The sequence below is a fragment of the Fusarium tjaetaba genome (genome assembly GCF_013396195.1).
Source record: "Fusarium tjaetaba strain NRRL 66243 chromosome Unknown NRRL66243_c0000145, whole genome shotgun sequence".
Taxonomy (NCBI): Eukaryota; Fungi; Ascomycota; class Sordariomycetes; order Hypocreales; family Nectriaceae; genus Fusarium; species Fusarium tjaetaba.
Window position 1 is genome coordinate 69,007 of NW_023501341.1, and position 13,790 is coordinate 82,796.

The 13,790-nt window shown below is 48.9% G+C and overlaps 4 protein-coding genes across 4 annotated transcripts; 3 read left to right on the forward strand and 1 right to left on the reverse strand.

Annotated features, from left to right (window-relative positions):
- Nucleotides 1–2,821: 2,821 nt before the first annotated feature.
- Nucleotides 2,822–4,045, forward strand: FTJAE_7259 (GPI-anchor transamidase; the record flags this gene model as incomplete). Its single annotated transcript, XM_037353958.1, has 2 exons — nucleotides 2,822–3,354; nucleotides 3,403–4,045. The coding sequence occupies 2 exons, from the start codon at nucleotides 2,822–2,824 to the stop codon at nucleotides 4,043–4,045; spliced, it is 1,176 nt and encodes a 391-aa protein (XP_037205666.1).
- A 543-nt stretch (nucleotides 4,046–4,588) lies between these two features.
- FTJAE_7260 (uncharacterized protein) lies at nucleotides 4,589–6,792 on the forward strand (the record flags this gene model as incomplete). Its single annotated transcript, XM_037353960.1, has 5 exons — nucleotides 4,589–4,603; nucleotides 4,765–5,523; nucleotides 5,573–5,830; nucleotides 5,873–6,059; nucleotides 6,110–6,792. 5 exons carry the CDS (start codon nucleotides 4,589–4,591, stop codon nucleotides 6,790–6,792), a joined length of 1,902 nt encoding a protein of 633 aa, XP_037205667.1.
- Nucleotides 6,793–7,701: 909 nt separating this feature from the next.
- On the forward strand, nucleotides 7,702–9,021 carry FTJAE_7261 (uncharacterized protein; the record flags this gene model as incomplete). The annotated part of the gene is made up of 2 exons (XM_037353961.1): nucleotides 7,702–7,757; nucleotides 7,848–9,021. The coding sequence occupies 2 exons, from the start codon at nucleotides 7,702–7,704 to the stop codon at nucleotides 9,019–9,021; spliced, it is 1,230 nt and encodes a 409-aa protein (XP_037205668.1).
- A 942-nt stretch (nucleotides 9,022–9,963) lies between these two features.
- FTJAE_7262 (variant sh3) lies at nucleotides 9,964–12,376 on the reverse strand (the record flags this gene model as incomplete). Its single annotated transcript, XM_037353962.1, has 3 exons — nucleotides 9,964–10,503; nucleotides 10,556–12,156; nucleotides 12,253–12,376. 3 exons carry the CDS (start codon nucleotides 12,374–12,376, stop codon nucleotides 9,964–9,966), a joined length of 2,265 nt encoding a protein of 754 aa, XP_037205669.1.
- Nucleotides 12,377–13,790: the final 1,414 nt, after the last annotated feature.

Here is a 13,790-nt window from a genome sequence, read left to right on the forward strand (position 1 = left end):
CGTGTCACCCCGGATAGTAGGAGATAAGATGAGGCGGAAGAGAAAAGGAGTATCCGTATGGTGTTTCGATTTTGTTTGGTTGTGAACGTTTTGCGTTGTAGCTTGGACTTTGGAAATGAATATAGTAGGTAGTTGAAAGGATGGAGGGAAAGTTTTAAGAGGAGTAACTAAAAGGGGGAGTAGAACAAACACAAATATAGGTAAGGTAGTAAGGACTACTTTTAGCAACGAGTTTGAGACCTCCAACACTCCAAAGTCGAAACACGACACACACGCGCACACACACACACACACACTTTGCACCTTGATCTTACTCCTCACCTTGTCAATCTACCCAGCTAGAGACCCAGAACCAAAGAAAGTGTGCATCCAATGCAATGCTATGCATTGCATTTCGTCTTCGTGTTGTGTTACGACAAGGTTTGCGGGGGAATGTCAGATACTTACTAGGTTGGTAGGTGTGTATAAAATCATGGAAGCTTTGGAGTTTCATTACCAGCCTTATAATCAGGAAAGTAAATAGGTCTACCTAGTCAAGTGTCAAGTGCCCAGCCATGATCGGAGAGTTCTGTCAAAAAGGACTGAAACCAAACGATAATTGGCATTGATCAGCATTGTCACAATGAATATTGAAAACGATGCTCATCACCGCACATAACCAAGTTTGGGGGTTCTCCTGAGGAGATGTTGGGGGTTAGACTGTTCTTTTTGGACTGTCATGGTCATGATAATACATCATTCTATCGTGATTCTCCTCGACCCCAGGTTTCCTTCCCCCAGCTTCTCTCGTTAACAGGTGATGTTTGAGGCTTTTTACCACGCGCTCCATCATTTCAAGCTGATGTTTCCGGCATGTAGTCACGGAACCTCTCGTCATTGGATGGATGTCTTTGATTCTCGACCTCAGAGCTTCTGGACTGACCCCGTGGCTCTATGCACGATATTATTGCTCAACCTCGGCCAAGACTCACAACCACCGAGTTTACCTTAATTAAGCCGGTCCAACCTTGGCCTAAGGTAGCTTGGTCTGCCTGCACTGGAAGTACAGTACCATCTCATACAGTACAGGTCCCGGATCCATGCCCTGTCCATGCATGGCATAACCTGGTCTAAGGTAGCGGTTATAAAGAAGGCATATTCCAAGTGGATCACCTACGCCATTCAAAACACGACTCGACGATTTGGAGGATTTCACACCAGAAATATTCATGTGATCGTACCTTTCTAACTCCGGTGCCGGCCCTCATTCGTCACTTGCGGCTCACTAGAAGCCTTCTGTATTTTCTCTTCATCCCACCTGACGGTAGATACATGGCTTAATTTTATGGGGTCGTCATGCACAAGGTCGTTCACCTTTCTCGGTATGCGCCAACGGCTTTGTTCGGCATCTCTGCCAAGGTGACCTTTTCTGCTTCTTTAGTCGCAGCTTGTCCAGCGAACAACTTGAACGTCCTAACTTAGTCGTTACAACCCCCGTCTCACAGTTCCATCCATGGTCTATCACATCGTCATGGTGGAGTCTCTGCAGGGTCCTCCATTTTTCATGTTCGCTCTTCCATGCAGCTACGAGACGCTACTGTAAGTGACTTACTAATTACAGATTGTGTTTTCTCGTTATCGTGTTGAAAATTCGATTCCCATCATGACCATGAAAGCACAAGAAGAGGGGTTTATGGGTCCTGGCTGGTATATCCGCATCAGACTGAAGCATTTGATTCAGGCTAAGATAAAGATTGCCTGAATCTTGAAAAAAATAAAAAAAGTTTTCGCATAAGTGCTGACCAGGCTAAATATGTATGTATCTTGAGTCTGGCCAACTAAGTGAGATAGAATGCTCTTGGTGTATCTTCTCCATAATACAGCAGAGTCAGCATCGTGAACGACACAACCCATCCGCCCTGCCTGCCTTCGCTCAACTACAGTACTCTTGTGCTCTAGCTCAGAACCTCGAGCCCGCAAGACGATACGGTAGTCCGTAGAACACGGTTTTTCAACCAAACTGACAGTTAATCGTGTCAGGTATCATTCTCGAGACTGAAATTTCGAGGTTGGCGTATAACCAACAATGAAATCCCATGGATACTATACCCTCGTTGTGTTTTTCTTGTACACTCCCTAACCATGTTCATCTCAAATCATGCCGAGCCACATGTATCTGATCCCATTCTCAGACTCAATGTTCCCTAAAACAACACCCATGGCACAGTCATTTCCAACATCAGAGCATATCTCACTTGTAGTCGAACCATATCAGATACCCTCATCAAACAAACACGACGCCAACAGATCCAACCCCAACTACTTCTCAATCCTGGTTAAGAAACAGGAGAGAAAATCCACATCTTTGCCAGCTCACCCCAAGATCTTTTTCTTTTTTGTCAAGATGTACACAGTAACAACTGAAAGGTGAAGCTGGCTTACCTTGCCTTGTTCAGATTGGTGACATGCTGTGGGAATTTGTTAGTGTTTCGAATCAGTACAAGCGCCAGGGGCCGTCTTATCGGATCCTCCACGCCGAAAACTCCGGGTCCAGATCTGGTAAGACTCCGATTATGTGTTGAACAGTAATCAATCAACGTTGATGTTAGGTGTTCCCTCCTTGGTGACGTTGATCCAAAAAGGGATATCCATTGGATGGATTTCATGATTATCGCCGCTGTATAGATTTGTAAGTCTGAGGGAGCATTTCTTGGCAACCTCGTTTTCATTGAGATACAGCCAGCGGATATGCCATTTGCTGCTGCATCTGTCTTCTAAGCTTCGCTCCTTACTCTACCGCGCTCCCTTGTCAACCAGTTCGCTTCACATCGCATCCCCCGCCATGAAGCTCTCGATACTTCGATTTCATGCCATCGTGGCAGCAGCCATGTTCGCAACAATCGCTTTTGCCGAGCATACCAGTAATTGGGCCGTTCTCGTCTGCACATCACGATTCTGGTTCAACTACCGCCATCTCGCCAATGTCCTCTCTATGTACCGTACCGTCAAGCGCTTGGGTATCCCTGACTCCCAGATCATCCTCATGCTTCCCGACGACATGGCCTGCAATCCCCGGAACGCGTTCCCTGGAACCGTCTACAGCAATTCTGATCGCGCTGTCGATCTCTACGGCGACAACATCGAGGTGGACTATCGTGGCTACGAGGTTACTGTCGAGAACTTTATTCGCCTGTTGACGGATCGCGTCGGCGCGGAGATGCCGCGAAGCAAGCGTCTTCTTACCGACGATCGAAGCAATATCTTGGTTTACATGACTGGCCACGGTGGAAACGAGTTCCTCAAGTTCCAGGATGCTGAGGAGATCGGCGCATTTGATCTCGCCAACGCCTTTGAGGAGATGTGGGAGAAGAAGAGGTAGGTGGTAGCTTCATTGCTTTCCTGTCAACCACTAACGGTGTTCAGATATCACGAGATCCTCTTCATGATCGACACCTGCCAAGCAAACACTATGTACAGCAGACTTTACTCCCCTAACATCATCGCTACCGGTTCCTCCAAGCTCGATCAGTCCTCATACTCGCATCACGCCGACAACGACGTAGGCGTCGCCGTTATCGATCGATACACGTACTACAACCTTGAATTCCTCGAGAACAACGTCAAGGACCTGAACAGCCAGAAAACAGTGGGCGAGCTGTTCGACAGCTACGACTTTGGCAAGATCCACTCACATGCTGGAGTGCGCTACGACCTCTTCCCAGGCGGTGAAGAGAACGCCCGTAGCCGTCTGATCACAGACTTCTTCGGCAACATCCAGAACGTTGAGGTTGACCGCAGCGGCAACCTAACTCTTGAGGAGGATCTCCTGGCGCTCAGCAAGAAAATCGCCCTTCTGCAACAGAAGGAAGCAGAGGCAGCCAAGGAGTCTGTTGGCGAGAAGGTATCTGCAAAGGCACCTGCTAGTGCTCCAACTGAGACAGCCAGGAAGATCCAAAAAGCCAAGGCATTGACGGATGACAACTGGTGGACCAAGAAGGTCGTTGGTGCGACAGCGCTTGCGGGTTGTGGCCTTCTCTGGGGTCTGGGGTCTCTCTTAGAGGGTTGAGGTCAACAATCACAAATATTGTTAATTTTATACATTTATGGCATACCAAGAATATGGAGAACGGCGTACTTGATGGGATTGATGTTTTTTTGTTGCCATACCACCCAGTGATTAGTCGAGCAATCTACAGATATGGCCACAGGCAACCGGTTTTACACAGGGTATGTGTTGGCTTGATTAGTCTGATGCAATCTCAAATATGCGTCAATGGCCTGTGGCTTTTGATACTCTATGAATCATAATACTGATAGACTGCTTTGAGCATCGGGAGTTCAAAATTTGGCAGCATAAATGATCTTGCTTGTTTTTCTTTCATGGTGTACCTACCTTTGGGTAGGTAGACATGGGATGCGTATTGCTTCTTAGTCAGCTTTTTTTTTAGTATCAATCATTTCATGCGAATATCTCATCAAACTCTCAGTTCTGCCATGCCACTGTCGAATTGAAATACCAAATTTCCTTCTTACATGATTATCATATGAGATTTGATATTTTCATGCAACTTGCGTCCGTCCTTTGACACGATCTGTCTCGGCTGCCACAATGGAAAAGTCTAAGGTGAGCCCTGAACAACAAAAGATTCGCTTGACTGCTCGGGCGAGAAATACTGGTACAGCTGCAGTCATTTTTATATCTCCCCTATTGATAGAATTCATCATAGAAGCCTCACTAACTAGTCTAAAAACAAGACAAGACCCCTCAAAACAATTCATCTCAAGTCGCGTCCGCTGACAACTCATGCTCTGGCATGGTCTTGTGATGCAGAGCTTGCAGTTGCTACAGATGATACTATCTACATATTCCTTCCAGAGTATCCGAGGAGTGGTGGTCCTGATGAAGGAGCGGACGAAGAAGAATTACAGAGCCAGTACACGCTCTCATATCGGGCCTCAGGCTTGATTCGTCCAGATCCCTCAATCAATGCACAACTTTGTTCGTTTTCCGGTATCAGAGTGGCTGGACCGCCAGCCAACGACGAGAATTGGTTTCCTGGTGTGGGCAATGGATTAGTGACAGGTTCGGGGGCACCAATATGCCAGATTGTGAGATTAGAATGGTCACCAAATGGATTGGGTTGTAATCTTCGACCTATCTTAACAGCACTTTCGACCAGTGGATGTATATACGCGATTGGTGAGCACATCGATCGACAGTCTGCAATGATATCAGGCATGCGGGTTCGAAGCTTCAAGGCATGGAAGACACTCTGGGGTCTCGGGGCCCAACTTCCGCTGCCCGACAGCAACGAGGAAGATGGATACCGAAATATGAATGAACGCATCCAGGCCTTCTCGTGGGCCAAAGAAGTGGCTACAGGGAGAGGCCTTCTGGCATACTGCAATGATGTCGAAGAAGTTGCTGTAATGGCGGTCCAGCTCTTCTCACAGGCAAAAGGTGACCCCTCTAGTGAAGAGACGCGATGGGAGATCCAAGAAGTTGGCCGGTTTGATGGTAGAGGGAGACATATTAAGGAAGACGTGAGTCATGTTGAACTTAATCGGGGAAGGCTCTAATATGATGAAATAGGCTGTGGATATCACAGATCCCGATTACGTGCCCCATGGGAGTGCCTTTTCCTTGAAATGGAGCCCTTGGTACAATGACCAAGGCAAAAGAGTTGCTATACTAGCATATTTGGCAAAGAATCATGTCGGGTTCCGAAAGATCACTATCCTCGGCAATTGGGAGAGGGGCCACCCTCCACACATCGAAGTCGAGAAGGCGGATATGGCAGCCATTTGCATGTTTCTATCAACGGATGCATATATCGAGTGGGAAGATCTGGTACGTGGTTCGTGGCACGTGGAATAGCCGTAGCTAACGTAGCCCGAGATCGTATATGACGATGGTAAGCCCGTAGTCAGGGGCGTGGTCGCTGATCCGTTCAATGTGAAGCCGTTTCAGGTTTCGTTTGTTGGCGATGCTGAGGAGTTGGCTGGCGCTCACTATACTTGGGAGTGTTCGACAACGTATTCCAAGGAAGATGAAATAGTCTCATCGAATCCTGTTTCTGGTACACCATTTTCACAGGCTTTGCACAAAACCCATCTAACAGCAGCTTAGGACTTCTAATTCACGATCAAGGCATAACAAACACAGGATCGGTCCCGTACTACTCAATCGCCAGATTATCTGCAACATCACGCAACCAAGACTGGTTTCAAACAAACCTTCCAGACTCAGAAGCCTCTGTACCGAAATGGGCAACAAGAATTCGGAAGCAGACAACACGGCTCGTTGCAAGAGCGGTTGCGCTGGAAGGTTTAGACTCGGATTCGGATGATTCAGAAGACGACCTAATGGACGAAGATACGACACAATTACAAGTTCCCGAATCGAGGTACCGCATCTGGGGTATGGTGCAGTCACCCGGCGGTGGCACAACAGCAGTGCTTGTATCACAATACAGCACTTTGCACCCAGAAAGACGAGCACTCTGTAAACTAATGTTCTCAAGAAGAGACGAAGAGCGTGGCGAGAATGATGCAGTCACACTATCGAAGCCTTTAACTACTGAAGGTCAGGTTTGGGAGTGGATGTACGGGAGTGCCCCTGAAGTGCTTGGGACCACAGCAACCCGCAAGATATCTCCTGAGCTTAACAATTCCCTATTGAGAGAGCAGTTTAGAGATGTTGCTGCTAGTCAACACTGCGTGTTTTGTGATGCGGCATTACGATTGGAAGAGGAAGAGGCAAAATGTGAAAACGGGCATTTGTTTGGTAAGTTGTCTACGCAGCCTCCCTAGGACCGTTCTTGTTGACATATTTGAATAGCGCGCTGTGCTTCTACGGGACTGGCGATAATGGCTCCTGATATTTCTCGGATCTGTGCAGTGTGCGAGTTGCGATGTCTGAAAGTGGCAGAGTTGAAGCGTGTTGTCGAGATGCATTTTGGACCAGGTGCAAATGTACAGGCATCAGGGGAGGTTTGTGGTGGATGCGGGGGAAAGTTCGTCGCATGAATGCCTAAGTTTGGCGCCTGGAGTGCAAACTAACAAAACGATTTAGCGGCAGAGGAGCGATATGTCCTGTCTCTTTTCTTTTAGAGGGTTCCTCTTATATACCCACCATACAGGTACGTCGAGAAATGGCTACCCCAAGAGTTGGGAGATGAGGTTCAATCCCAAGTGGTTTTTAAATGAAAAGGCAAAACCAAGGCTGCATATGCATACCTAGGTAGGGATAGAAACACAGCAACTTCTTCATTATTCAATCAATACTTTTATTAACACAATACGGAGTAAGGTAGGCGAGCAAAACCCATCTGTGAGACATTGCGCGGCAAGGGAGCCAATCATTATCGTCTGCCCCGCATTACCTTGAAGTTAGTGTGTAAGGACCCTGGTTCTGTGATTCAGGTCACTTCCCTCAAGCGCTAGTGCTCCATTACTGCACCGTATCAAACGGACGGATCTCTTCGCAGTGACAGGCACCCCAGCTGGAGCTACAGTCCAGGGCACCTCATACATGTACTTCCAACCCGACAGCCTTCCATTCCGTTATTGTCATCTTCTCTTCTCTCACATTCAACTCACTTTAGAGACTTCCGCGTAAATACTTCCTGTCTCGTCTTATTTTCTCACAATTTCTACCTTTTCACCCCTGCTTCTAGTAGCCACAGCTGGCGGCTAAAAAGGCTCTCACTTACACCCACCATGTCTGCTTCGCGATCTGGTGCTGCCGTTCCAGCAGTCAGTGCCAACTTCGAAGAGTGAGTATTAGCATCTATTTCTGTTGACTTTCAAAGCGATTCTTTCATGTTTTTATCCAATCTTCCCAAACCTGCTGACTCCGGCATCAGATCTCTCGCTTCCAAGCCCTTTCTCTTCGTTGTTGGCCCAGAAGCCAAGGAGTTCCATGTACACAAAGAACTCATCGGCCGACTGTCGCCAGTCCTAAACGCTCTAGTAAACGGGAACATGCGAGAAGCCCGAGAAGGTCGCGTCGTATGGGCAGACCTAGATGTCGACACTTTTGTGCGCTTCGCCAAATTTGCTTACTCTGGTGACTACAGTGAGGCACAACCTGTTCTTATCCGGGAACCAGAACTTGACACTGAAGGCAACCACTCACCAATCAAATCATATACTCGTGATGGCAATGACTATACCTCCTCGTCTGGGCAGGACTCAGATGACTCTCGCAGCACCCGCTCGAATTCGGAGGAAATGCGTGACGACAATGATTTTGATGAAGACGAGGATCTTGACGACGATGACGACTCTTCCGAAGGCACTCCAGCAGGATACCACAGCCCTGCAGGTGACAGAGCAAGTTCATCTGAGGCTTCCACCACTGTAGACCACATGCCAGCACGCAATGGCGGTAACCGACCACCGTTCACTTATACCTACACCTACGAATATTGCGAGTGGAAGCTGCCAGCGGCCGTTGGCGAGTTTATACAGAGTTATCAGTCAAACAACGATCAACAAAATGGCGTTCCACAATTGGCTGAAGACGGTGGGCTGTCAAGACGCAAACGCAGGTGTCCGGATCAAAGTTATATGCTTGACGTAACAACCCCAATAGGAAAGCGGTTTGAAGCGATGAGGAATTTTGCGCGTCCTCCTTACAACTCATCCATGATTCACGGCGGCGCTCCAGCGGTAACTAGTTTGCAGAGCACACAACAAGGCAAATACTCATATCTACCTGTCTTCCTCAGTCACGCACGACTCTACATCCTGGCAGACAAGTATGGTGTTGAAGATCTCCGCCGTCTCTCCATTTGCCGCCTCCATTGTATACTCTACTACTTTTACTTCGACCAATACAACGTTCCCGACATCGTGGCCCTCGCGCAGGAACTGTTCGAAAATACTGTAGAGGATGATATTGCACGAGAGATCATTGTGGAGTACTTTGTGTGCTTCATTGAGTACATTCGGGATACCCCAGAAGTCAAAGAGCTACTGCGCAAGGGAGGTGACTTTCCTGTAGCATTGGTCTCTCGTGTGGCCATGCGTTTGTAAACTGGAGAAGGCCTATCTGCGGCACTGGACTGAGATGGAAGCGAGGCGTTAGGATTAGACACGTCAGGGCGTTCATGGTTTGAAAATGATATTCCGGACTACTTGGCTTTGCTTTTTTATCCCTCTACAAGAAAGGAAAGAATGGGGAAACAACATCGTTGGTTTGTGACAGTCAAATTCGTTCAGGTACGGGATTTACTGTCTTGCAAACAATGCGATAGATAAGCCTAAGTTAGTAAAATAATGACTATTCAACAAATGCTATATACTCCGTAAGAGATGCAAATGCTAAGACGAAAGACGTCACACAATAGACACAGATAGAGCATGGACAGGTACACGGGACTAATGGAAGTAAGTCATCGAGGAATGATTTCATTTCCTTATCTTTCGTCTCAAGTCTTTAATTCCTAGCTGCTGGTTGCGATATGCTACCAAGCAAGCTCCCTTTCTTTTCTCCATCCAAGGACCTTAAACTAGCCACAGAGGAAGTAATATTCGAAAAGAACAAACGCAAACGTAGATACACATTAGCGACTAGCGCAGCTCCTTCCATCAGAGGAGAAGATTTCGCAGCAAGACGTCGTAACCTGTATACACGTCTCCCTTCAAACTAAATGACTGAGATAGCCACTCGCAAAGTCACCCTGACATGAGCGTAAATGGCATGCCATGCCACAATGACGGGTTAACGACCGCCCGAGATATATGAAGTTTATATAAACGTGAAACGAGAAAAAAAAAAGTAGCTCGAAAGTAGCCACATAAAAAGAAAATAATTGGTCGAGTGAGTGACAAGAAGTTCGAAAGTAATTTAAATCATCCACCAGAAGAGTAAAAAAGCGTGAGCAGACCATAATGCTCAGGGTCTCTCCATGATGCCGCAGAACGCCGTTCCTTTTAATACTGTTTCATACAGGGCAATCAACGGTTGTAAGCCGCTCAATACGCCTGGCCAGGTACGGGTTTCCTGTTAAGAGAGCCCGAAGAAGATGGCCCCGAGCGAGGATCTTGAGAAGGATTCATGGGACTGGGTCCAGGAGGGTTATTTCTTCTGTTCATCCCGCTCGGGCTCTGTGAACGGCCACCTGCAGGCCCAGGTGACTGAGAACGAGGTCCAGGACTCATGGGTCTGCCACTGGGCGGTCCATTACGAGGACCGGGTGACTGTGCTCGAGGTCCTGGGCTCATTGGACGTCCTTGAGGCCGGCCGGGAGGTCCCATCGGTGATTGGGGGCGACTGCCGCTAGGATTAGGACCAGCAGGTGAGGCAGGTCGAGCTTGACCAAAGTTTCCTTGGGGGGTCATAGGTCGTTGTCCGTGAGGCTGATTAGGTCCGGGTCCTCGGGGAGGCCCGCCAGCCTTAACAGGAGGGCTTGGGCGAGGGCCGCCTTGAGCAGGGCGGGGCTTCACGGGACGAGTTGACAAACAGGTTCGAGGAACAACACCCTGTCGAGAACGGTCAAGTCTGATGCAGAGAGCCTAGAGACAGGTTAGATTGGGCTGAGGCGTGAATTGAATTGTATAAACTTACCCAGCCATCATCGTACTCATGAAGGAGTCGTACGAGGTCACCAGCTCTAAGTTCCAATTCATCGTCCATAGTGGGCTTGAAGTCAAGCTGCACGCGGTGAACGGCCGAGTTTGCGGGTCCGCCAGCAGCAGCAATAGCCGCAGCGCCTGCAGAAGGACTGTCAAGACCTCCAGAAGGAGCGGAAGAGCCACTGTACTCAGTACCAGCAGGACTAGCGGGTACAGCTGCCATAGGGGCATTCGGAAGGGTCAGGTCAAGTTGCTGAGGGCCTCCAGCCTTGCGAATCGAAGTCTTACGAGCGACCATAGCGGCAACTGCAGGTCCATTGGCGGAGGCGGGTCCCTGGGAAGACGAAGGTGATTGAGGTGAGACTGGGGCGGTGGCGGCAGGGAGGGCGGCGGCAGCAGCAACAGCAATGGTCGACTTTTCCGACATGGGGCTGGGAGAAGCCCTCATCGCAGAAGCAGTCTCTTCCTGAACGGGAGATGGAACACGCTCGGCCTGAGTGCCGAAGGGGTTAGCTGGATCGACGCTTTGAGCTGTTGTCGGGCGCTCCCAGGCACTGCCTCCAACAGCTCGAGGGGACAAGGGACCAGTAGCGGGTGAAGAAGCGGCAGCTGGTACAGCGAGAGTTAAACCTGCACCTTTGCTTGCGCGCTTCTCCTTTTCAAGGCCGTTCCAGTTGGGAAGGAATTGGGTGACAGGTCGGAGACTAACGCGAGGAGCCTTTGTATCAGTGCGGATAGAGGCAGTTTCAACGGGCTCGGGAGACATAGAACGACGGACAGCAGCTGCGGCAACCATTGGAGGGCCACCGTTACCAGCCATCGGCCCATGAAGCTTCTCATCATCATTCTCGAGTCTTTCCATCTCAGCCTGCTTTCGGCGTTTAGTGAAGATAAAGTAGACAAGCAAGCCCATGGCGAGTAATCCGCCAAGGACACCAAACGCGATTCCAGCCTTGGTTCCTGCACTGGTGCCACCACTAGCTTCTGGCACAGCACTGGAGCTTGAGCTAGGGAGACTCGAGGCTCCAGACATGTCGGCAACCTCATCGATAGTTGTGGAAGCAGAAGCTGAGCCAGTGGCTTTGGCGAGAATAGATTCGATAGATTGACTGCCAGTGGGATCGCTAATAACGGAGGGGACGCTCGATGGGTCGTTACTAGTGGTAATTTGGGCGCGAGTTCTGGTCGGTTTAGCTGTCGAGCTCTCCTTCGCATCGTCATCCTCGGATTTGCTGCGAGACTTGGCATCCTCAGCAGCCTTCTTCTTGGCAGCCTCTTGTGCCTTTTCCTTCTCTTCCTCCGCCTTCTCTTGTTTGGCCTTGTCTTCGGCAGCCTTTTTCTTCGCTGCTTCTTCCTCCTTCTCTGCCTGTTCTTTTGCCTTTTCCTTAGCTTCTTCAGCTTCCTTCTTTTTCTCTTCAGCCTCTTCCTTCTTCTTTTCTTCGGCCTCCTTCTTTGAGTCACTCTGGTCGTCGTCATCCTCGTCATCGTCCTTTGAGGAGCCCGTTGGTTTAGGCTCGTGGCCTACTGTTTTGTAGCCACCAATCTTCCCTTCGAAAGTAGCTTCCATGGTCTTGAAGACAGTCCTTATTTCTTCTACGATAATATTAGTTGGTACACAATTCACTGGTCAAACCCAAAATCGCAATTGGTGAAGACAATTTGGTGTACTCGAATAATTCCAAAACTTACGTGGTTGCCTCTTGTGTACATGACGGTTTGAGCCATCGGATGAGACGTCGATCTCATGAGCGATGTTACCAAACCCAAAAAGCCCGTCGGCCCTGCGGTGTACTTGCAGATGCCGGAGATGCATGTTTGCTGGAGTTTCGGAAATTTAGATACAACGGCAACAAATTCAAAAGAGGAGATCGCGCGAGGATCACAATTCTAAGTCCGTCGTTTTGGTGGAATATATCGTCGTTCAAGACGAAATTGGCGGGGCTGGTTGTCAAGTCGACTGGAATGAAGGGCGTTGCAATAGAGGGCGGGAATAAAGAATGTGTCCCTTAGGGGTCTCGAGACTGATGTCCGTATACGGCGATGTCTCAGACAAGAACGGTGGGGGGGTGCGTCGGTAACGAGGGCGATGTGAATTCGCAAGTTCAACTGCTAGTTACAACGTGATATATGGATGTTGTTGGACCAGCTGCCAAACCAGAGTTAAATGTTGAAAGGAAGCGGCGGATATGAATATCGCTCTGATAAACGAACAGCGCACGGCAGCAGTCTTGCAAAAACGCGCCAGGGGTTGAAACGAATGGACAAACTGAACTCAACACGGTGATAGCCAAAGCAAGGCGACCGTGCAAGGGAACAGTTCTGAAAACGACTGAACGATTTCGAGGTTGAAAGAGTGTAAAAGAATGGATGGTGGAGAGAAGAAAAGACAGTGGGCGGAAGAGGCCCTGGACGAGGATATGGTTGTGAGGTGAGGAGATATGGAAGGACCAGGAGCAGCTCAGTGGAGACACTTGCCAAATACAAGGTTACCGAGCAAGGTCCCCGGACTTCCCATTGAATTCCAGGACCTACTAATGTTTGATAGGGCCAACCGAGCCCCCAAGCTAAAAAGTAATCCTAGCGGGGAGCAGAGCTGAACCTGGCAGTGACAGGGCTCTGGCCATGTACTCTGAGGTATTCTCCGTGCCATGTCCAGTCTCCAGATGGGCCAATTTTATTCAAGTTTCATCTTTGACCGGCTTTACAGTACAAGATGGTACGGAGTACAGTTGAGATTGTCCTCCGTCCTCGGTAGAATGCCAATTACCTCCAGCTCTGAGTTGTTGAACAAACATACGCCATACGAAAATGCACAGTTGAGTCTGCATAAAGCTACATCCTAAGATGCATAGGATGGTACAGTACATCACACGACACTAGATTAGGCATATCGTATTCCAAATTTAACCTGCCACTTGTGCAGCCATCTCAGTCGTGTCACCCGTATCACCATGACCATCGCGACAATGACTACTATCAGGCCCACTAACGAATGAGACAGGGTCCTGATTCCCACTCATTTTATTCATGAGGCGCCGTGCATTAATGATGATCAGCAGAGAAGCATGCGGCCAAGGAATTCGAGTGATTTATGATTTGCCGAGAGGAGAAGAACCGAGGTGGGAGTCTTCAAGGCTGATCCTTGCTGAGTTGTGAAGACTGGGGAGGTTCACAATAGCCAGGGGTAGCGCGTTGGCCGGGGGTTAAACATCAGGGGTGGCTTGAGC